Source organism: Oncorhynchus mykiss, chromosome 13, assembly GCF_057628025.1.
Source record: "Oncorhynchus mykiss isolate SJ-2025 chromosome 13, ASM5762802v1, whole genome shotgun sequence".
Lineage (NCBI taxonomy): Eukaryota > Metazoa > Chordata > Actinopteri > Salmoniformes > Salmonidae > Oncorhynchus > Oncorhynchus mykiss.
Window position 1 is genome coordinate 52,973,516 of NC_143034.1, and position 25,489 is coordinate 52,999,004.

A 25,489-nucleotide genomic window follows, 5' to 3' on the forward strand; every position below is an offset into this window, starting at 1 on the left:
ACAGGTACTTGTTTGTTTCTCGTTTCATAGATGTAAAACAAGAAATAAAATAATGTTCTCTTTGAGATTCGAGAAAGTGCATTAATGCAATTTACATTCAAGCATAATGTCTATATATCTGAAATAAAATCATAACTGTGTAATAATGGTACAATCGTCATCATTGTCGTTGTTGCAGTGAACCAAACATGAGATTAGAATCCCAGACGTGCTTCATGGTTAGTCCCAGTGACAGACAGGTAGACAGAGAGGGTTAATCAACCAGTAGAGAGACTGAAGGAAGAGCCTCCTTTATGTCAGCAAAGTTAAGCTTCCTCTGCTGCCGTCCCCTCTAGAGCGGAAGAATGTTGAGGATGGCGACAATGAGGGCCGGAGTCCACACACGCCGGACACAGCCACACACAGCACAGGAAAGCAACTCAGGCTAACACAAACACTCACAGAGACACACCACTGTCTGATCTCCTTGTGTGGCCTGTTCATAGAGTAAGCCTACATGGACATACTGTATAGGCGCTAACTGTATCAGAGCATACCCCTTATATTTACATGAACCAACTGACAACAAAGAAAACTTACACTTAAAAGCTAATGTTACCAAACTGAATTTGTGTGGGGCTGAACTAATACACAGATGAATTGTATTCATGCCAAAGTCAACCAAAGAAATCCTCATAAAGTCTTCTGGTCAATGAATGTGAAGATCATGACTCATTTATTCTGTGTTTATAAGCTTGTACCACATAATAGAAGGAAAAGCCCCAGATAACCAAATGCAGATACTTCTTTAAGCAGACTGAGTTAGCAATAAACATTGACAAAAAAGGCTATCCAATGGTAAACTTGCCTTGTTTCATGCAATGGCAGTTCTGATTTTCTGAGTCTGCATAAACAAATAAATAAAACCAATGAAATAGGAGGTGGGTGATGTTCTGGGGAGTGAGAGACATGAACACTGTTTTCCTATTGGTAAACGCTACTGCCCACGTCCCTTTCCCTTCTTCCTGTAGCGACTTCCTTGTGTTCAATTACTGTAATAACGTTTCAGCAACCTTCCAGTGGTAGTACATGATGGAGGTGATGAAAAACTAAGAGGGAACAATGTTTTATTTTTTCCCTAGCCTGCTGTACAGAAAAGTTGCACCTGAAAGACATGTTAGTTCTGTGTGCCTTTACAGTATCTGTCTGCCTGTATCAACAAGAGCATGATAACAGTGATATCCTGATTAGTCTCCAGCTCAAACACATTATGGGCATAGGACAAGAGGTCAGATATGTTCAAATGACCTCAATCAAAACCCCAACTAGTTTTACCAGGCGTAATACAGAAAGTGCTCCTCATTCTCATAAGAGATCACGGAGCAGACTCCAAATAAAACAAAGCTTTTATACTCCAATATCATGATAGTTTGTAATTAAACTATTAAACTCAACCCAATCCTAGACCAATGAAAAACAGACCGTCTGTGTGGTGGAGGGAAATGAATGAGGCCTTTTCTTTCAGAGTGGAGATCAGAACCCCTAACTCTGGGATTTTGTGCTGTTGCCTTTCTCCCCCTGGAGGGAGTAATTAGGTTATGGAAGACAACTGCGGCATTGTTTTAACAGTGGAGGGATTGTACCGGCCAAAGTCCCACCAGCGACATGCTTCTCTCTCTCACAACAAAAAAATGTCAAATGGTTCGGAGGAGGCAAACTTCTTTCTGGGGGCTGTTTTTGGTTGGAGTTGGGTTGGGTTCTGTTTGTGCAGAGCCACTGTTAGGGAGGGTATCCCATGTATCCACTGACTTGGCAACAGAAACAGTTCCTAACTAGAGTAATATGGTTATGATGCATTCACATTCCTTCCTGTCCCCTAGGAAATACAATACGCTTATATTGTCTGTTTTAATCACACTCCGCTTCCAAGGAGAGAATACAACCAGCCATGGCTATAAAGAGTCTTTCTCAAATATACATAGAGCTCAGTTACAGTATATATGCACCGTGTTGATTGATGGGGGGAAGAAAATCGAACAAATCACATTAGTTAAAATAATTGCTTGGAGCGCTAACCAAACTACTGTATTGCCCAAACACAGACTCTCTTCTCCTTGATTGTTTTTACTTTGAGCAGTTGCTGCTGCAAATGTTTTAGATTTTAAAGATGGATGCACATTGCCCTTGAATGCTCACTGAAACATCTACTTTAAATCCCTCAGGCTCAAACATGTCCTATGCAATTGTAACGGCTTTAAGGACATGTAAGCTCACTCCACGGCTAGCTTGAAATGTCGCGGAAGGAGCCATTAAATTGGAAACTTTTGAGTGGCTCAACCCTTTGGAGCATTGTCAATGGCGGTCACGTGGAGGGAAGGAGTTTTCCTGTCTTCGGGACGGGTGGAGGAGCATTGACGTTTGGATGCTAACAACCCCTCAAGTAAAGCTGTAACAAAAGGGCTTGTAACCTTATTTCAAGAGCTGCAAAAAAACACCTTCCGCGACAGAGCGCGCATTCAACCCGGAAGCCAGCCGCACCAATGTGTCGGAGGAAACACCGTGCACCTGGCAACCTTGGTTAGCGCGCACTGCGCCCGGCCCGCCAACCCAGAGTCTCTGGTGGCGCAGCTAGCGCTGCAGTACAGCACCCTTAACCACTGCGCCACCCGGGAGGCCCCTGTACATAAATCTTTCACTTAAAACCCCACTATAATGTACACCTCTGCAACCGCCTAAGCCATTCCTACTCACATTTATCATACATTTTAGTAGCATGACTGGGACATACAGGGAATTGCGGTCCCCACAAGAGTCCTAACTCCAAGTCGGGAACTATCCTTATTTGGGTAATGGAAAAGACATGACATGACAAATGAAAACAAACGTGTAGGGATTTGATGTAGATACTATTGGATGGTCCATCATGTCTAGATTTGACAGTCCCTATAATATGCTGCAGATGGAAAAAAGTATCTTAACTGTTGACGATAATGATATGTGTTTGGGTTGTACAAGGTTATTCTCAAGACATCCTGTGCCAAAAAGACTAACATAAACTTAGACACCTTAGACGGGAGTTGTAGTTTTTTCCTCATTCTCTTTTCAACAAAGCACTAAAAACTGGAGACCATGACAAGAGCACATTGTTTCTCCATTCAGATCGTGAGTGGTCACATGAGAAAGTGCTTTAAAAGAAATGATACCTCAAACAAGCAGACGTCTTATTAAGTATGGGAAAGGGCTGATCAAGGAGCAAAGCAACGCTGGTGTTCTAAACTCCTGCATATGTTTGAAGGAGAAGCTTTTTCACACTTTGTGAAAAAATTGTTTTAGTTGGGACACAGTTCCTTGAGCTACAACAGTGATGTCATGACGTCCCCCATTGAACCTGGTGAGTGGTGACATATAACATTTTCCACTCACATTGAAAAGTTTCCATGTCCAAAGCAACACTCTGGCTTCAAGTCATTTTCAAAGCCCCAAAAGTGAAGTTCAATTCAGAGTACAGTGGATACCTTTTCCACATAGAGGAGTACCAGCAGTTATTTGTGTTCGACTACTACCAAGGGCCCTGACCTGCTCTCCACACTACTCTCAGTATGTCCTACAGCCACAGCCAGCAGAACCTCACAAGAATCTCAGGACACACACACACACGCTTTCTGTGTTTGCCCATAGCTGCTAGTCCTCCTCAGAGTTCATGTAAGGTAAGGATATGTTATATTATGCGTATATGCGTATTGATTTTCCACCACTGGCCAGGGCCCAACTTCCTGCTCTGAGGAGAGAGCTGCAGTGCTTTGTTCCCAGGGTGACAGCAATTCCTCGCTGGACCAGGTGGCCAAACAGCACAGACAGAGTGACAGAGAGAGCTAGAGAGCTAGAGAGCTAGAAAGAAAGAAAGAAAGAAAGAAAGAAAGAAAGAAAGAAAGAAAGAAAGAAAGAAACTGAGACCTACAGATGTGCAGCCATGCCAGCCTAAGATACTGATATTGTTGTTTATGATCCTCCGTCTCTCTAACTTTTTTTCCTTTTAACTTGTGTTTTTTTGCAGCTCTTGAAATAAGGTTACAAGCCCTTTTGTTACAGCTTTACTTGAGGGGTTGTTAGCATCCAAACGTCAATGCTCCTCCACCCGTCCCGAAGACAGGAAAACTCCTTCCCTCCAAGTTTAACCCATTAAATGCTCCATTTAACCCGATGAAGATCATTCTCATTCCTGATGAAAATATGTAAGCAAAACATATTGTTTACTCCGATGTACATTTTTTATCTTTAAGTGATCATTTTCAGATTGGTAATCTTATCGAGGATCGGAGTAATCAGGTTCCAACTCACGGCTGCATTCATCACAGCCTAGGCTAGAAAAACAAAACTGATTCTATTTCAACACACAAACTCAATGAGGTTTTACAAACAGCAAACAAGATTAAAGTAGTGTCATTAATTGAGCCAAAACCCACAAATTAACTTTCACCTTGATTCACCTGCTCATCGGAAAGAGTTGCAAAATGGCAACATTACATGAGAACAATGTGACGTCATTGGGTGACGTCTTCACTTTACAACTACCCTAACCTAAACTACCCCCCCCCCCCCAACCACCACCCCTCCCCCATTGGTTGTTGTGAGATGAGGTATGTTGCAGTTGTCCGCTAATGTACATAATTGTCTCTTCAACCACAGCCAGGTGCAGGGAGAAGTGCTAATGCAGTATGTTTCCACAGTCAGATTTGGGGGAGGTTAGGGAGTGAAGTGCCATATGGGTTAGGAGTCAGTCGAGGAGCTGGCACACATGGTACGCTGGCAACACAACAGCCCCCCTCCTCCCCCACCAACACCACCTCCCCAATCATCACTCTGGTCTAGTGGTGCTGGCCGAGATTTTGACGGTCGGCACCAGACTGACAAGGGAGAGTCGAGAATGCACACCTGCGCCTCGTGCTTAAGTGTGTGCAGGTGTGGGAAGTGTTTGAGCGTGTGTGTTTGCCAGTGTATGTGTCAATTAATGCATAATGCATAAAGCCTGAGAGGGTTTGAATGTGCATGTACGTGTGTCTGTTTTCACTCACATTCTGTGTGTGTTTTGGATGGGTGTGTTAAAATAGATGTGGAGATATTACCGATTTATAGGTAAGTTTGCGACATATTTGTGTGAGCTTGTGCATGCTTGGTTATGAGTGTGTTTGTGTCTGGTAGGGAGAGAGAGAGAGCGAGAGGGAGGAAGAGGGGCAGATAGATCTCAGATTTCATACAGATGAATCCAGCAGCAATGTAATGAGGGGTCTATATATTTAGATCAGTGGGAGTTGAGGTCAGAGACCAGACTGCTGTCCCCACCTCCATAACAAACAACAGCCCCCTACTGTAGTGACCTTCAGTGGGGTGTCAATGAGCAGCAGCAGCTCTCTGCTGCTGACCTGTGACATGCCAAAACAATGGGTCTTCATGCTTTTTCTCATATTACCAATCACACACTTTATGTGAAGTTTATGCTCCATGTGAGAGAAACAAATCCAAAACATTTTGAGGTATTTGATATTAAAAGCACATCCACCTGCTTTTATAAATCACTTATAAATCAAATACAACACCACTACTGATAGACTTGGGACACAGGAGTATACATTTCTGTCTAGAACAGACTCCCTCAGTGTTATTAAACTCCATACAATCCCCTCAATTCTGAATTGTGTGGCACTTTGCAATTCAAACTGCCATTACACCCCACTACAAACCTAGTAGTGTGACAGAGTGCTAGTGGGTGAGGTCTGCATATCTCACCGATGCCCTCTGAGATAGGGCCCATCAGGCAAAAACACTAGGACGTATCATCTCCCCCACACTAACACTCCACAGGGGATGGGTAGAGAACAGAGAGAATGCTGCATGGTGAGAAATAAATGGCAAAGGAAATAAGAACAAAATACTGTAGACTTTTTCAACTGTCAAAATAACAACGCGTTCTAGCTACCACACCAAGGCATGCCTATCTCTGCAAACCCAAGCTGCCACGCCCTCTCTTACACAAATACCAACAACCTCACCATATCCTCTCACTCCCAGACAAACTAGTTGTCGGACAGTCAGTGGTCTAAATATTAGATAATAGGTGATAATAGGTGCTCCACTCTTTAGATTCATGACTAATCATGGAAAGCACATACTGTACCAACGTGTCAGTCCATCCCATGCAGCTGCCTTATTGCGCACAGCTCCGACAGAGCTGGGATCCTTCCCTCTGTTGATTTGTAGGGGAAAGCCACATTTTCACTTGAGCCCCTTCTCTCTCCCATATTGTACAGAAGTATTTGTGTTTGCCTATGTATATTCTAGCTCAATTATGTGATTTGCGCTTGTGTGTGTGTGTGTGTGTGTGTGTTCTGTAGCCATGGCAACAGCACAACATATCAGCGACCACAGAACCGCACTGGGGCTGAAGGCATTGCCAGGGTTCTGCCAAAGCATAATCCATTCCAGGGTTGACATGAGCGAAGGGAAAGGCAGGAGGGTGGAGACGGCAGTGCGGCGCATGCATGCGCGCACACACACACACACACCACTCTCTCTGCACACACACTGGATATCCTCCTATTCTTCTTGGCTGGAGACTCCCATGGCAATAGCAATAGGAATCCATTCTCCACGGATGCTAGGACAGCTGTGCAGATACTGAATGAGACTCAGTTGGTTTGGCCTTTTCTGCATGCAGCTTGAGATAAAAACTACATGGTACTTAATTCAAATCTATATTCCCTCTTGCCAAAATACATCCAATTCATCCAGTCTTTGTCTTCCCCATCACACAGTGTACTGAATTCTACATAAAATAGACAGACATGTTTTGGAGATACAACAGTGCCCCCATCATGGACTTACAAAGTCTGATGGAAAATGTTCAAAAACATTTATCAACAAAACCTTGATATGTCCTTTAAATATTCTTGATATGTTCATTAAATGTTAACACGTCGGGGCATCTCTAGGTCCAGGACACAGTACCTCCTCCCTGAGGAATAGATAACAGCACCAGCCACCATCCAGCCCAAATCTGTGATTACAGGGACCAGGGCTTTGCCACCTCATTGTTTATGGCTGTTTGAATTTGCCAGCTCCACCAACCACCAACCAACCACCAAAGGAGACTTGAGGCCGCCGGTGGTGGTGGTGGCCTGGTAGGAATTAATAAGTAAAGGGAACACAGTGTCCTTGTGAGCGTCTGGCATTGTGGCCTGCCGGTGTCCCCTTTACATGATGGGGAAAAGAGCCACCCGCTGCCACGAGACACCTACAGGGCCAATAGGGGACTCCGGTTTCACCGTAACTCCAACCTTCAACTAGGGATAGAGGAGGGGAACATAATAAAGTTCACATATCCATTAAATTCATTACTGACTTGGGCTGTCTGGAACACAGGGGTTATTTTTCTACTGGCTCATGCCAATGGCTATATTCCACACCAATCAGAAAAGCACTATCAGACTACATACATTCATTGCATCCTTCTGATTGGCTTTACTGCAGGGCAGGGGGCTTGCTCTACGCACAACTGAACTCAAGTATAGTAATATTATAATTCAATATGTCCCCCATAGAAATTCTATAAAAGGCATGAAGGCCTTTTCTTCCCACTGCAATTCTGTGTTTTGGAGCCCTACACTTTGGGTATTTGTTTTTGCCCCATTGATTAACCACAGTCAGTGCTGTCCGAGTGCCTCTTAAACATCAGTATAAAACATCATTGCCATTCAGCCTAAAAACTGTGGATCCTGTAACATAGGCTAATCCAGTGATAACCACACAGCTGCCTAATCACATTCAGACATAGGACGGAAGGTTCTGGTGTGTGTGTGTGTGTGTGTGTGTGTGTGTGTGTGTGTGTCTTTAATTCAAAAAATCCAACATTTCTGTTTATTCAGACTGTGGTTCCATCAGATTTTAATCCCCTGAACAGCTGTTCCAACTCATTTTCCAGGCCTGGGGAGAGAGAGGGGATAGGACAGGAGGAGGGGGGAGAGGACAGGAGGAGGGGGGAGAGGAGGAGGTGGAGGAGAGGTTAGAGTAGGGGAGGGGTGAGGAGAGGTTGGAAGGAGAGGGGTGAGGAGAGGTGGAGGGAGTGGAGGAGGGGAGAGGAGGGGGATGGGTGAGGAGAGGTTGTAAGGAGAGGGGTGAGGAGAGGAGGAGGAGGGAGTGGAGGAGGGGAGAGGAGAAGAGGAGGGGTATGGGTGAGGAGAGATCGGAAGGCCGCCTCACAAAATGTCTACAAGGAGGTTTCAGTGGAATATGTTTTTATTCAAAACACCATGCCTGTTAACAACTGATAATGACATAGACAAATATAATCTATCTTCATGCAGCAACACACAGTAATACATACTCACTTAGGCCTAACATAATTTAGGATAATTTAGGCACGTGATTAAGCCACAAATGTATCCATGGAGGTAATTAAGACAAAGATGAATTATTTAATGATCTGCAATACAAAGATGACTTGCAACAAGAAATATGTTCCTTAGGACTAAATTGTTTCTAAAATCTACAAATATATGTTTAGTCTTTCTGTCTCAAATATGCATGCAAATAATGGGTTTATGGTAAAACATTTTGGGTTTGCCACTCAAGGGTTAATTGCATGAAAATGGGAAAAGCAAGATACATTTCCAAGGCAACAAGTTAGCTAATTTTAGATGACATCATGAAATTATGTGACTTACTTTTGCTAAACATTAGGCCTATCTGCTTGAATAGACGGCTAGTAGGCTACTTTCAGGCCAATCGGTGCTGCTGGGCTACAAACTGCAGAAATTAGGCCCATAACGAAACTGTATTAAATAGCCATCTTGCTCTTTCTCCGCAGTTAACTTTTGGTTTATGTATGTTAAGCTTTTTAAACAACTTAGTAGGACTTCAGGCCGACAGAATAAGTGATTTGACTAGCAGTGAGTTGTCTAGAAAAAACGGGCCTTGACTGCTTTTCAAGAAAGTACGAACGTGTGAGAAATACATTTAGCAAATGATGCTTCCTTTCAATATGATTAAGGTTTTTAACATTTTGAGTAAAAAAAAAAAGAAAGAAATATGGGCTTCAACAAACTATGATAACAATGCCTAATAAAATGTATATAACACACATTAAAATATAATAGGGCAACACTTACCACTAATGGATTGTTTAGAAGGTGAGTAGTGCAATACTTTAGTGTCGCGAGGGTGTTAAGAGGTGTGAAAAGCATTCCCGCGCAGGGGTCACCGTCCCGCGAGCAGAAGAGCAAAGAGAAGAGGATGTTAAACTGTAGTACGAGTAAGAATAGTATAGGGTGATCACATTTTATTTATTGTATAAACTTTTGAGCATACACAAAGTCATTAGCGTAAAGTGGCTTCTTAGGCAAATGCGAAAAGAAAATGGTTATGACCTGGTGCGCTTTATGGGAACAAGCCAAGCATGCCATGCTTCCGTGTTATAGCCTAACAATAGTCTATGCCTAACAATGACTATAACAACAATAACAATGTCATTTTTATTTTTCAATATCACGTATACTCCACTGTGTAGAGAAGGAAAGTGTTGAATTCTGCTTTACTGATCTAATCTGGCTTGATTATACGTCCCTATGACATAAATGAAAAACGCCTACACTCTTACAAAAAAAGGGGTTATTCGGGTGTCCCCATAGGATAATATTTTTTGTTCCAGGTAAAACTATTCTGGGTTCCATGTAGAATCCTCTGTGGAAAGGGTTCTAAATGCAACTCAAACGGTACCTGGAACCAGAAGGGTTCTTCAAAGGGTTCTCGACAGCCGAATAACCCTTTTAGGTTCTAGATAGCACCTTTTCTTCTAAGAGTGTAGTGCTGCAAGACTGGAAAAGGCAACGCTATTCTGATAATGGTGTCTAATAGCTCAGTCAATAGCCTATATCAGCCAGCCACACAACACGGTGAATTTGGTATAGTCTATTTCCATACCTGCTGTGGATACTTTTGGTATGGGCTTACATTGTAATGTTTATAACATCATAAAACATGTATAAAGTAACACACGAATAAAGTATATCCGAACCTCTGAATGCTTTCCATAATTTGCCTCCATTCCACCCCATCCATCTCGCCAGTCACCAGAAAGGCTTTTACCACTGTTAATCATTTATTCGATTGTTTATATTGTGTTGCCATATCCGAGGTCCAAACTCGTTTTTTAAAATGATTAACCTTAATTAAATAAACAAAAATGTGAGTCTACATCTGCAGACAAGAGGCACATCAGAAGTGACGGGAATGCAGGAGTCTTGGGCTGGGCTGAGAGGCGCAAGCTCCACGCACGCTGGACGAGTGCAATGCACAAAGCTGTTCTCTTGTTGAATATCTCCCTAAAATGCATGAACATACCAAACTCTATGTAGTCAATGTATAGCTTTAAATAATATATTTATATAGTTTATCCAGTCCTAATGATTTAGCCTATGGGCTTTATTCTGCATATGTGCAGCACGTGCGGAATGTGCAGTCAGTTCTGTTGTCAAAAAAATTCTGGCTCTATCAAGCTTCATTTTCTTTTCATACTGCCGTATAACCGCTTTAGTAAAATAATTACAACATTTATCAATTCCAGAAACACTGTAAATAAATATGCATTAACAAATTAAGCTATATGTGTAAACTGCTTAACTGTTGGAGAGAAAAGTTCGAGTCTATATAGAGATTCGTCTCTGTGCATCTGATAAAGTCCCATTCCATCATTTCTAAATATGTGGGCCTATTTTCTTTCTCAGTTGCATTTAATTAATTTAGACCCGTGTGGCCTAAAAAGTACAAGACCCTCTCTTCCAATATATATCCACTTCTAACAAAAGTATTCAAATCAGATTTGTCTTTTTCTGTCAATCTGGGAGTAGAATAGAGAACAACATATCATTCTACAGTTTTAAATGGAAACAGACTACTGGCCGTGCCCGCAACTGAGAAAAACACCCTCTCTGCCTCTGTAACAGGAGTCAGAGGCATGGAAGTAAAATTGTTTTAATACAACACTGTAAAATCAGGAATAAACTACGCATCACACAGGCCTTGGCAGTCTACTGTCCAGTGAAACCAAGGGATAAACAAGTTTGCTTTATAGGAATAGATTTCCAACAGTTATGCCACCGGTTAGGAGAGTCATAGAATTGCAGATAATATCAACAACCATTCTATTTTGGACGCAGAAAAAGGCATGGCTTTTTAAAGAATCCATAAAGAACAAACAATCTACACAGAAATGCATAGAAAGAAGAGCAGCAGACCACTACAATGTTTTTGCAGAACCAGGTATATATTAATGCAGAGTTAAATGATGGGTGCCTCGCGATTCAGTTTAGGCCAAGGAACTTTGTAGGTTTATATTATGAGGGTTTGTATTGCTAAAATATAAAATATTTTCAGTCAGTGGGCTCAAAAACCCCTGTTGTATGTCACATTTATCTGTGAACATATACTGTTGACAGTACAACTTCAAGCAGAGCTTTCTCTGGTGCTTCCCTCCAAGTTACTTTGTCAAGCTAAGGAAAATTCCAGTTCCAAGAGTAATGATATTGCACGTAAGTCATAAATGAATAGTTACTGAACCTCATATATTTAGGGTTCTTGGTGAGTCCAAAAAAGTTAAGCAATGATGTGTGATATCTGGCCATTTTAGAATCGAGCCTGACCTTAAATCACTGTTCATATAGGACGATTACTAATACACATGATGCTTTCAAAGTAAACACATCCATAAACTAAATAACTAACTCATTTAAGTTCTTATGACTGTGCAATGCACCTTTTTGTTACAATCCATTGACCACATCTCTGAAAAAGTTACAACAGGCACTATAATACATGTTAACACTCTCTTTCCTCCAGGACAAATAGACTATAATTTCATAAAATAGAAAAAGAGAAGCTTTATATACATTTTCCCCCAAAAACATGTCTTGAATTCTTGATTTTAAAAAAGATCATGTAGATTCTGAAACTGTTACCTGATCAACTCTCCAGTTTTAACACAATATATCAAAACAGATTTTTACCATTAATGAGCATATTGAACAATAATTTATTTAGTTATATTATATAGCAAGAGATTCTATATTGCTTAACAAAAGTACATTTTATTTGGGTAGGACCTTATCAATTACCAATTAGTGCCAATAAACTGTTCAACTCATAAGCTATCTGCCCAACTGTCCTCAGAAATGTGGAATATTGCATGTGGAAGTACAAGAGTAATTCCCTATTGAATATGAGTGAACTTTACAATGCATGGTGTATGTATACCAAATATACCAGGTTGTGGGGTCTGGACATCCACTGTATAGTTGAAAGTAGGTTATACATTTAGGGGAAAGCAGCACAGAGTAAAACATCAGAGGTAGGTTTCTTATTCAAAGTTATGGAATATTTATTGGCTGTACATTTTGGGATGGTTGTTTTACTATGAACAGAAATGGTCAAGAGTTTATAATAGCAGATTGAATACAGTATTTGTGCTAGGTACAGTGGACCAGAGTCACTAAAATAAGATAACATCAACTGGGCATGACCAGAACCTTGAAAATAATCCTTATGGCGCATATATGCAGTGAGATACTCGTGCGGAAAATAGTCTATACATTATATTCCCGAACATTTACTTTCACTAAATACGTACGTTATATTAATCAGAATCGAGCAGTAGGCTACTGTAGAACTGGCGGCAGCACACACCGACCTAAAGCCCTCGACTGTCACAGATTCAACCGTTAGCGGATAAAGCTTTTTGACGGCCACGTTTCCACGTGTAGCCTCTCTCACTGCCAAGCGTTTGCGAGATCAACATTTTGGAAAATGTCAATGTAAGACCATCACATGTAACACTAAACTTCAGTCCAGTTTCTACACTCACTCCTTTCTCCTCCTCCACTTCTCCCCTCCTCCACTCCTTTTATATTAAATAGATTCGGGAGGAGCGCCATTTTCTCTACAAAACCATGTGTAATGAAAGCCATGCAAAGAAATGCCATCTAAGAAGAAAAAGTGTCAGCGATACAAGGTAAATACTATCAGAAAGGAACAAAGAGTAACAAATAAACTCAAATTCAACTATTACATAGTTGCAAATGGTGGGAGCACTAATCTAACCCGCAACCCCGACTGTATACTAAGCAATAACAATTAAATAATGGCATTTACCTGTGTCAAGCAGTACGGGGAGTACATGGTTATTTTTAGAAATGAAAATTGGAGAGCTTATTTAAATTGGATGGAAGTTCGCTGTAGTGCTGCATTGCCTCGCTCGCCGTCCTGTTTCGCTCACTCCATGCTGTACTGTAACCCCGCCTAGAAGGCTGAAAGTGAAAGCTTACACAAACTTTTTGGGAAAAAAAGTTGTCTCCCACCCTCTTCCATGGATTCTCCTGTCGTGCGCACGGATATATATTTTTTTGATCAAGGGCGACGGTGTTTGCTATACAACATAATATCATTAACATGACTCTCCCAACTTCGTAAATCATGCTTGGGCAAACTAATGCTTAATCCGGTCGTTTCAGCTCATACTCAGTAAACATGCATAATGACAATACACCGTTCTCTTTCTTTAGGGTAACAAGTATGTTATTACAAGGGTTAAATGAATAGGAACGCCGAATGCGTACTATCCAGCGTTTTATCAATACGACGTGTAGAGTAGCCTATATCCCAAACGAGAAGGTAACATGCTTTACAGAAGGTCCGCCAGTCTGAACATTGTTTTTTGCAATGAGCTAAACATTTGCTATAGCTACGATGTGATTTTGTTTTGATGTGTTTTCTATGAAATATGTTTATAGGCTTATTAGGCGTACCAGTTAGTAAAGTCCATACAAGCATAAGAATGTGATTACTGTAAGGTCAAAGGTGATGCTTTATATGGGGCCTATGGCCGACAATAAAGACATACTGTTGATAAATAAAGACTTGATATTAAGAGATTGACTTGAAATATTGGAAATGTCATTTGTTTTCCATCTGAGAAACGAGAAGATAGCCAAAATATTTAATGAGATTGGAATAGAACAACACTGGGATCTTGGTTTGGATTCATTTTTATCTAGACCCATGTACATTTTACTCTAGCTATGTAAATGAATGGGTATACCTAAAATAGTATTACATTGTTATTACACTACAGTTACACTGCCTCTGCATAAATTAGTTTGTGAAACAAATGTAAAAAATATTTGTCAGTGTTCTGCACGTTTTGTGTTACTTCTATGTGTTACCCCTGATACGAAGGCACTTTCAGCATGTTAACTGAATTTCAGTGCACACTTCCAGCCCAGGCCGATGTACAAGTAAGACATTTCATTGCAGAGTGTATAGAACACTATCAGACATCAGATCCAGACTGAAACCTGTAATGGTGACTGCAGTTGAAACAGCAGAGCCACACTGTTGCTCTGGCTTGGGGACATTTGCTCAATGAAGTTGACTTGAAAATTAAAAACAGCCCAACCTAAGGACTGCTTGATAAGAACATACTGTATGCTACCAAAACAAGATAGTGTCCCAAGGAAGGGGGAGTGTATTAGAAAACACAGAATATTGGTCATACTGAGAACAATTTACAGAGGCATGTACCCTCTCACAGACAAAATCTCTCTCTCTCAATTCAATGGGCTTTATTGGCATGGGAAACGTATGTTTACATTATACACACACACACACACACACACACTTTTTTACAAAGGAATAAAACAAGTTTTGGACCAGGTCCTAAGTGTGGTATAGGGTTTGGTGGGGGTAAAGTCACTGTGGAGCTGAAATTTTGATCTGACAACTGGAGTCCCTCAGATTTATGGAAGCCTACTGCTTGTGCATTTACACCACAAGCCTCTGCAGGAGAAACAAAGAGATCTGAGCTCTGTGTGGCCAATTATACTGCACACAACCAGGGGAGCCAGAGACAGAGGGAGGTCAGAGATAGAGAGAGACAGAGAGGGAGGGATGGAGGGAGGGGAAAGTGTGTGGTCAGGGGGTTGTGCAGACCACATAACTGTAACCTCCCCTTCTCACCACACAAGGTCATGCTCACAGCATTCCATACCGGTTAATTCCATCCGTGAATATGAAATGACTGAAATGACAAACGTTACCTTGATATTTTGAAAATTATATACCAAAATAAATTCTGATAAGCACTAACTTTCAGAGTGACAAACATACACATCATTTGGGCAGTTGTGTAACAGCAGGTGGAATGAATCCTGTTCCCAAGTTGTAGTCTCTGTCTAACTCAGTGTATTCATGGAAGTTCTCTCTCTCTATCTTTCTCTCTCTGAAGTCATAAAAAGCACACAGGACCACAAAAGTGAAAGGTTACAGAGAGTGGGTTTCGAAGGGGATCAAAAACTGTTTTCCTCCTTTATAGAGTTGAGTTGACTGCAACACACGCAAACACTCATCCAGCATCGCTCCTTAAAATGAGCCCCACATTTAGTGGTCTATGGGAGTAAATCGCTCATTAAGTAACACATGGTAGAGCCATATGCTATGGTTGTTGAGTCTCTCCTTTTCACACGTTGGAATATACATATTTGCTGTGCTACAACACTCATTGTGGTAAAGTCAATCATGGATTTGCGGTTCTAATTAAGTACTGTAGCAGCATCTGCTAGGGTTGTTTTGTATACCACGAACACACAGAATCTATGGAACAACTCAAATGCAAGTTAAGCACAGAAGTCACAGGGTTCAAAGTTTGTGCTCTAAGATTAGGATTCGCAACCAACTACTCCCTCATATATGAAGACAAAATGGACAGACAGAGGATTCTGAGGTAGCTGGAGTGGTGATGTGTGGGCCTAACCTCCCTATGAGGAGGTGAGTACAGATACCCTTCTCTGGATGGCCTTGAACTCATTGGCCCTGATATCTAATATGGTCATATTAATGCTTCTCCCCTCTCCAACTTCTCCACCAACCATGATACTCAATTACCTCCCATTATGGCTCATTTCTGTACCCCGGGACACACAATACACTGTAGCAACCCAGATTCTCTATAACTTGGCGAAAGGCTTTAGCTGGAAACAAAGAGTAGAAAACTGTCTCCCACCTCATTAACAATCACATTTTCAGTCATCCACAGACTCCCACTCCCCCGATCCCGCAATTCTTTTTTTATTACCATTTCATTTCAGGCCGATCGCTGTAAATCCAATGCGCTCGCTTTTCATTTTATACAACCTCTGCATGCTGCACATTATCGTTATATTTTTCTTTCCCACGAGGGAAGGGCGCTTCGGCGGAGTTGCAAGGCCCTTTTCTCAAAGTGTGTGTGGAAATAATGATTGTAATGGTTTGCAGCTGAGGAGAGGGAGCTGTGAGTGACATTATGATTGTGGTGCAATCACCAAGAGCATGAAAGCAGACCATCAGTCAGAATAATGACTAATGACTCAAATAACACATTAAATAATCATAATAATAACAATAATAATGCATACCCTGTAGGAATCTGATACTACAAAGCATTCAGGCATCCCAGGACCTCTGGAGGGGTCTTCATTCACCAGAAAGGTTTCGGTGGCCTGAAACGTAACACAACAGTCATTCATAGTATCAATGCCTTTACCATCCTTTAAACATCTCCTTACCCTATACAACACACAACACAACATCATTTTAAAATGAATAATAACATAATTATAATATCATTGCTATTATGTATTTATGATGTATTAATTATTATATGATGTATAATTCTAACTATTGTTATTAATATTGGTAAAAAATTATGTGCCAATTACAGTTCAGTCAAGCAACATCAGCATCCTGTACATAACCTCTAACGGAAAATCCCTACCCCTCTTCTACTCACACACAAAGCATGATTCATAATGTGCACTAGCCAACTCATATATGATGCAGGCCTGAACTCCGGTGCTAGAACCAGAATGGAAACCAGACCGTTTCAGCTGCTTTTGGATCACACCACACAATACACACTGACACAATGGCATTTCCTGTCCCTGGTTGTCACCTGGTGACTTCTCCCACAGTGGTGACTGATTCAGCACAAAACATTCACACGGGGCATACATTCACTGATCGATGCAGCAAAGGTATTTTTCTAAGTGTTGTTTCCATTCAGCACAGTTCATTTGTATGCTGTGGAACACACCAGCTGGGCCTTGAGCGCTGAATGAGCATCCATTCCAATTCTGCCGTCAATTGAGGCAGGCCAGCCCAGACAACATAGCTGGGAGGAAACCTTGGTATGGAGAGCTGGGGAAAAATCCTATTTTCCAGAACCTTAAATCCTGATTTCTCAAGTTTCACAAAACAGGAACAAACACTGTTCGAAGCCAACTCTGAATGCATGCTACTCTTAACTTGTACCTGGTAAACATACACTATATACACTAAAAACAGACATTAACACACACACACACACACACACACACACACACACACACACACACACACACACACACACACACACACAGAGAGAGAGAGAGAAAACACAGGAACAATACTTGAAGGAATACTTACACACACAGACACATGCATAAACAAACAACACTATAATAAGTCCCAGACTTTGGCTAACCAAGATGTGGCTAGAAACACAGGCTATTCATATCCCACCCAATGAGAGGTTAGCACTCTTGTCTTTTCCCTTTCCCTTTTAACACTGAAGGGGCATCTGTGCCTGTGTGTGTGCCTGTGTGTGTATGTGTTGGTGTGTTTGTGTACGCTGTATAAACTAATCATTTAATGCAAATCCATTGCTTACTTTTGTATGTTTACTCTTCAAGTTAGATTTCCGAATAAGAAATGTGAGTGCAAGTCATCCAAAAGAACCGAAAACTCAAATTAGACGATTCATGACGTCCGGCTTCAACAACCATGTTCGTACCGGCCATCATTGATATATATGGAGGAGAACAGAGTGAAACCATGAAAGAGTTGTTCCATTACAAGAAATGCTGTTTCTCAGCTCTTCAAAGGTTGTTGAAGACCAAGGTTCATCTGTAGTATGTCCTTTACTCTTCTAATGGACATAGGCATATCGTCCTAACAAAGGCATTTACAGTAGTAGTTCTGCTTGCCACATATTGGCTATTGCTGTGATAATGATACCGGTCTCTTCATCAGAGAAAGAGGCTTATTCTCAGGCCTGAGGGTGTTACAGTACTAAAAGCGGTTGGATTGACCAGTGGTTTGCTGTAAGGAGGGAGGAATGAAGGGGTGGAAGGATGAAGGAATAGCAGAGTTAAACCTCTCTCTCCCTCTCTGCTGCATGGATTGCCTTCACACTTGAAAAGGGGCATCATTTGTTTGAGGCGGCACTGATTGTTTGATGTAGCTCCCTGAAGCACTGGCCCCCTTTTCCCTTTTCTCTGTGTTTTTATGGAGCATGTTGTCAATTATATATGCCACCCTTTTTCTATATATATGCAACATATGAGCAAATATAGTATCAAGGACTCACTTAATTAACACCTGAAAAGCTACAAAAGTGATTTGATGTCTGTGATTGAGTGGCCTAGATGGGCTGTTATACCGAATTCAAATGTTCATCAAAAGCAATTGATTGTGATTTGATCTCTTAACATTCCCATGTTTGGTGAACAGTGAATGCTCAATGTAACTGTGTGGGTTTGACCAGCAACTAAAACAAAGGCAGAAATGCTTTCTTTTCCATGCCGCAGACACACAGTCTCTCTCATCAAAACGATATACAGTCAAGTCCACAGTGATTGGTACCCTGATCTATTTTGCATGGTAACATTTTGGGGAAATTAAATTATTATTATTTTTTAATTTTACCCCCTTTTTCATGGTATCCAATTGTTAGTAGTTCCTATCTTGTCTCATCGCTACAACTCCCGTACGGGCTCGGGAGAGACAAAGGTCAAAACACAACCCAACCAAGCCGCACAGCTTCTTAACACAGCTTGCATCCAACCCGGAAGCCAGCCGCACCAATGTGTCGGAGGAAACACCGTGCACCTGGCGACCTGGTCAGGGTGCACTGCGCCTGGCCCGCCACAGGAGTCGCTAGTGCGCGATGAGACAAAGATACCCATACTGGCCAAACCCTCCCTAACCCAGACAATGCTGGGCCAATTGTGCGTCGCCCCAGAGCCTGGGCTCGAACCCAGAGTCTCTGGTGGCACAGCTAACACTGCGATGCAGTACCTTAGACCACTGTGCCACCCGGAAATTAAATGATTTTATACTAACTCTAATGGACTTGAACCCCACTGAAAACCTGTGGTTTGAATTGAAGAGGGCAGTCCATTGGAGCAGATGAAAGATATCAAGGATCTGGAAAGATTCTGTATGGAGGAATGGTCTAAGATCCCTCCCAACATGTTCTCCATCTCATAAAACTTTTTAGAAAAAGGCTCAGTGTGGCTATCATCACAGGGGAAGGGTGCTAGAGTATTGAAAACAGGGGAAGGGTTCTAGAATCTAGAGTATTGAAAACAGGGGAAGGGTTCTAGAATATTGAAAACAGGGGAAGGGTTCTAGAACCTAGAGTATTGAAAACAGGGGAAGGGTTCTAGAGTATTGAAAACAGGGGAAGGGTTCTAGAGTATTGAAAACAGGGGAAGGGTTCTAGAGTATTGAAAACATGGGAAAGGTTCTAGAGTATTGAAAACATGGGAAAGGTTCTACAGTATTGAAAACATGGGAAGGGTTCTACAGTATTGAAAACAGGGGATCCAATCATTTTGATCCCTATCTTTTTCAGAATTGTTTTTAATGACTTTGTTTAAAAATATATATATTTCTCTGAGCAATTGTATTAGTATATAATAACTTATTTTCCTTTTTTGAGCATACAATATTGCTCAGTATTTGTATTATACAGTCATTTTTGCTCACCTCGATCAAGGGTGCAAATAATTATGGACTGTATGTATGGGGGTTGCCCCACTTGGCATATTTTCATGGCAAAGGATAAGTTAAAACATCTCTCTCTGTGCGTTGTGTGAGTCCACGCCAGAGGCACCTCAGGGAACAATGCTGGAAAAATTGGATATTTTACACCTGCATCTCAGGAGGTGAGGGGTAAGAGGGGGGTGGGGGGGAAGGTAATAATTAGAAGGGTGTGTTGTAGGATTGGAGATTGCTTATTGTTGTAGGGCTGTTTGGGGTTTACCTTTGATCCTTTCTCTTGCATTGCATTTTAAGTCTGAGGTGTGGATAATGTATTTGATGCAAGTTTATTATGTTTACTCAACCTGGTTCTAAATACAGAAGAAATTTTGAAAAATGAAATATGCAAATACAACTCAACTGATAAATAGCCTGTGAGCTCAATTGAATAAATAATGGTGTTGACTCTAATTCTTCATTGGAGACCCTCAACTGGAGAGAGGCAAAAAGACATCAACTGTTGGGAAATTATTTCAAATTAAACATGGAGGGCAGAAGAGACTGTAAAACAGTTCCAAACTAAATGGAATGAAATGACTCATTAAGCGTTGGTGTGCAGTCTGCATTGGTCATAGCACTATTGTTGAGTCTGGACTATATCAAACATTTGAGGGCATTATTTTGAATACCATTTACATGACCTGCTCAGCGTCATCTCAATTTGGTCTGACGCTAAAAATACACTATAATATAATGCACATTTAATGTGTGCCCAAGAATGCGGGACAACAGGTTAGTGAGGGGTGGCAGGTAGCCTAGCAGGTTGACTAGCAGTTAAGAGTGTTGGGCCAGTAACCGAAAGGTCGCTGGTTTGAATCCCTAAGATGACTAGGTGAAAAATAGGTGAATAATCTGTTGATGTGCCCTTGAGCAAAGCACTTAACCCTAATTGCTCCTGTAAATTGCTCTGGATAAGAATATCTACTAAATGACAAAAATGTAAAAATGGGTGTGATGTGGACATCTTCTTCTCTCTGCAGTGGGCCCTGCAAGATGCCTTTAAGGGCTGAGGCTGGCATTCTAAAACAGGGGGTCTCATTCTGAAGAATCAGGATGGCTCAAAATGCAACACAACTTCTGCAGCATATGGACAGCTACCAAAACTTGATCCATGTTCATAGTCTATGTACATAGTCCTCATAGGTTATGGCTTCACTAGCACATACACCTGCAATAACATCTGCTAAACACGTGTACAGTATGTGACCAATAAAATGTGATTTGATTTGAGTCTACCCTAACTGCTAATCTAAGATGACCTTACATGACACCAAACCTATAAAATGAAATGAGAAACTGACCTCGGATCAGAACTGAGAGACAACTCTCTGCACCCTTTATAGGATCACAACCAGGGGTTAATATGACATATATGCATGCCATCACCACCTCCAAGTGTTTATTTAACAAAGACAAACCCTAGCATTCATCTGGATTGCAACGCCAATAAGGATACGGTAGCCTCTACACCACAGATCACAAAAGGGCAAAGGAGGACCCATATACACAGTGAGAGATGACATCACTGGCAGCAACAGACAAGAGCTGTTGAAAACATATGGCCTGGAAACCGCCTGTTTGATCATCTCGGGGTGAGCTGCTCCCTCTGTACATACACATCAACATCTACAGAGTGGGATATACAATTACCTAACAATTTACACAGCTCCTTGAGATTATGATACAGTACTCCTTATACAAATCACACACATCCTGACCCTGGGCCAGACCATGGAGCACTCTAAAAAAGACAACTTTTAGGGCCTGAAGTCAATAGAGGGAACGGCATTATAGAATACTTAGAAAAGAGAGCATACATTCCTTTGTGAAGCATATAAAGCATATGTTATTCTTCAATATCTGCATATATTTATGCACTCCTAAACTACAATATATTTGATAAGTGAAGGGACTCAATGAACAGGGTGAGTTTGAAGGATTGCCTTAGCATCCTTAAATACTGATTATGTGTGTTTACATGTCTAGAATATGTTGGGCAGAAATTCTGTCTAGCTTTTAATTAAAAAGAGGTGACTTGCTAAGTAGCTGAAAAACAAATAAACATAACCCCATGTGAGGCCTGTCCTGAATGTTGTTTTTATATTAAGTTACTGTTGAGCTACTTGGACTAGTGCCATTCCAGTTTGCAAGTAAACACATAATTATTCAGACAAATACTTTTCCATATTCATGTGCAAATAGAATTGTAGGAATCGACATGTCAGTGGTTCCTCAATAGGCAATGTACACAAAATGGCCAACTCAACTGATCCTATGCCAAGAGATCAAGCTGAAGGTCAAGGACCTTCATTAAGTAACACTTTCCATGACTAATGTAGAACCTAATAGCAGTCCACTTCTACCCAATATCCCGCAACTGGACTACTTTGGGAAAACACACAAAACAAATAAAGGACCAGAATAGATGTCCTTTGTGCTTACATTTAATCAGGAGTCTGGTAGTTTTACTTGACAGTCTTAGAGACATGATTCACCCCATTGTTTTACTGTGTAAAGATTGTATCAAACTTTGTTTTGGTCTAGGCCTACTTATACTGTTCTCAAGAAACTCATGTTAAATGTTTCAAGTCATAGAGGAAATTAACCTCTACTGAACTAAACTCTCCATTACAATATCATAACATGCCATCCATCACAAGGGCCAGTGCTGTGGACTTGGTGGGTCTAGTGGTTATTAGAATGGTATTGTGCTCTCCTTACTGCCCTGAATTCAGTGAATAGCCTTTACAGCTATGCGTAAATACGCAGCCGTCGGTAAGACGTTATACCGGTAGATAATATTTAACAACAGAGCACGAGTGGAAAGCAGTCTCGCCAATTATCTTCCACAACTAACATTGATTTCAGCAATAAATTCCAACACTTAGGGTAACGTCCCCTATAAACAGTAGCCAAAATGCGCTTATAAACCAAAAAGTAAATGCGCTCGTTGACTATTCACATTAGGTGAATTCGGCTTTTATGTTACTGCTTATTCAATTTCTTGACGCGTTTGGATTGTGCAACGCTGCCTTGACTTTGTGTATAATATAGATACATCAAAGTAGATGCTTTATTGGTGGAGAGCCGTGCTCTGCTTTTCAATAAGGGGGCGACAGCATGACCACGAGCTGCAATGACTGGAAGCAGCTCAACTGCCCGGGGAATGTGGTTGAGTGGAGGATAAAGGAAGATAAATGATCCGCGTTATCCTTGTTCAAATATAACCCACTTCTATATATGATTTAACATAAAATCCCATACAGTATCAATATGAGTTTGGGTAGTGCAAAGTTAACTTTAAAGTACGGTATTACTCCTTAAACCACTCAAGATAACTTTGGGGGTAATCATTAATCGTTTTTGATGCACTAGCGTCATGTTTTTCCTGTTTAAACAAAACATTAAGATGATTACAAGCTTTCAGATACATAAAAGAGCAAATTATTGATTTACACAGCACGTACCATTGTGGAGCAGGGAAATGTGCCAACAGTCTCAAATACCCATTTTCAACTCTAAAAAAGTTCAGCTTCCAAAAAAAGTGTGGGAGAGAGAAAACTACTCGTTTCTTCTGATACCGGAAGCAAAATAACCCTAATACGGGACGGCCTGTGGGCCGGAGAACATTTTTTTAAATTGTAGTTTTACTGTTTCCTCCAACAGGGAAAGGGAAGGGAAACGGCTTATCCAAGTCAACCACTTCCCGGCTTCATTCGGGGTGTTTATGTCCGCTATTCACGCGTGGGACTTCCATGAAAACACGGGCGGCGGTTGTCGGAGCTGTGAGGACTTGCTCTGGTCGCCTGTCAGTGCGCCATCCCTTCCGTCCGCTCTGTTCACGGAATACCCAGTGAGGCAAATCCGTGCACGATGCTAGCGTATCGTCAGCTCCCAAGTAACAGAGCAGAGGTCTCTCTTTGCAAGGGGCCGACAGTAAGTAGACTCTACTTACGCGCTCACAAATCAGCTGTTGCTTCTGTGTGCCTCAAATGAACTCTGTGTTATCCTCATCCTCTGGTCCTCCTAATAAAAAACAATACAAAAATGGAATTCCCTTTGGTTCTTCTTCACTTGTTATTCAATGCCCACATTTACTCGAGATATAAAAAAAAAAGGAGACCACAACTAGTACCAGATCTGGCACCATAGATGTTGGAAGTTTTGGAGAGAGGTGATACTTGATCATATCACTATGCCAGGCGACTTCACGAGAACGCGCATATGTATACGCTAATCCCGGTACATATGACGAGTGAATGAAATAGTTGGAGTTAACAGCTGTTAAAGTGTAATAAACCCAGAAAAAAAGTGCTGTGGCGGCCCAGAGCGCACCGAGGCGCAGCAGTGGATCGCGGCCGGAGAAGTGGAGGGCTGGTGAATTATTAATAAACGGAGTGGTTCACAGTCTGTCGTGCTCAGTGAGTAACCAGGACGGCAGCTGGGGGTTAGATGAATTAAATACGGACTCAGAGTAAACCGTGGACGGCAGGGGATTACCACTCACCGGCTACAGTGTAGAGGCAGAGCGGGAACGCAGGGAGGGAGGGAGAGCAGAGAGGGAGGTGGTATGATAAAATCCAAATCATTTTAACATTGGTCAATGATATAAACTATAAGTTACAAACCTCTCTTAACGGTATTAGGCCTAGATAACATTTAATCATTATCCAAAACAAAGATGTAATCAGTGCACACTGCAAGCAGGGATGTTTCTTAGATTTTTACATGTTTATTTAGGCTAGTCATGCCAAATATTTTACAACGATGACAATTTGACAGTAAAGGCCTGGCAGTTATGAGGCCACAGTAAGCTATATGAAAATATTTTGTAGTCTAGATTAATATAAAAGGACACCTTTTTCAACATAATAATATGCCCCATGTGTGACCGTCACGGTCCTGTTTATGCGTTTTAGTAAGAACAGAGCAGGTTTGGAATAACTTTCTCAGACTTGCAGTGAAGGACGAGATTAAACGGGGATTTACCACCAGTTTTGTAGGCTGCAGAATTACTTCCACTAAATGTTCTACAGAATTCATCCACATTTAGCCAACTATTGTAAGCAAACTATTATTTCTTAATGTAGCCTTAGCCTAGAGCAGGAACGGGACAGGTGCACGGATTGATGAGGCTGATCATTTTTGCACCCTGTTCAAATCACTGTGGTGTTATATCAAACAATAGTGGGCAATGAAATTCATTTGACATTTAATAGGACTTGACTTTAATAGAATATTCCTTTATTCCAACACATTTCTGCGTTGACCTTTAAGGTAAGAAGATGCAAGTGTTGTGATGCCACAAAGTATGAGCGTGCCCAAGGGATTCCAATACGCTAACTGGTTGTTCATCTCCTCTTCCGCAATATAAGTTTATGACCTTATATTTAGAAAGACCCATGAGAAACACAAGCTGTTATTTAGTGTCAGAGCGTATTATGGCTTCTGCAGGTTTAGAACTTCAGGAGAATCTAATAGCTGGAGAAGAGCAGATGTTGATGATGATGATGATGATGATGATGATGATACAGATACAGCAATAACAGAAAGAAACAACTAATACCAATAT

The 25,489-nt window shown here is 41.3% G+C and overlaps 1 protein-coding gene across 41 annotated transcripts in view; it reads right to left on the reverse strand.

Moving 5' to 3' along the window:
- LOC110486474 (nuclear factor 1 X-type-like) overlaps positions 1 to 24,455 on the reverse strand; it is a 174,858-nt gene extending 150,403 nt beyond the window's left edge. For 13 of the 41 annotated variants that reach the window (XM_090196681.1, XM_090196665.1, XM_090196678.1 and 10 more), the window contains exon 1: positions 13,174 to 13,433. In XM_090196681.1, coding sequence (XP_090052807.1) covers positions 13,174 to 13,200 — 27 coding nt within the window. In that variant the 5' untranslated portion in view covers positions 13,201 to 13,433. Of the gene's footprint in view, positions 1 to 9,140; positions 9,177 to 13,173; positions 13,434 to 16,469; positions 16,554 to 23,384 lie in introns of those variants that run through there. The other 28 variants (XM_036941187.2, XM_090196646.1, XM_090196670.1 and 25 more) reach the window with 5 other exon arrangements.
- Between the last annotated feature and the right edge of the window lie 1,034 nt (positions 24,456 to 25,489).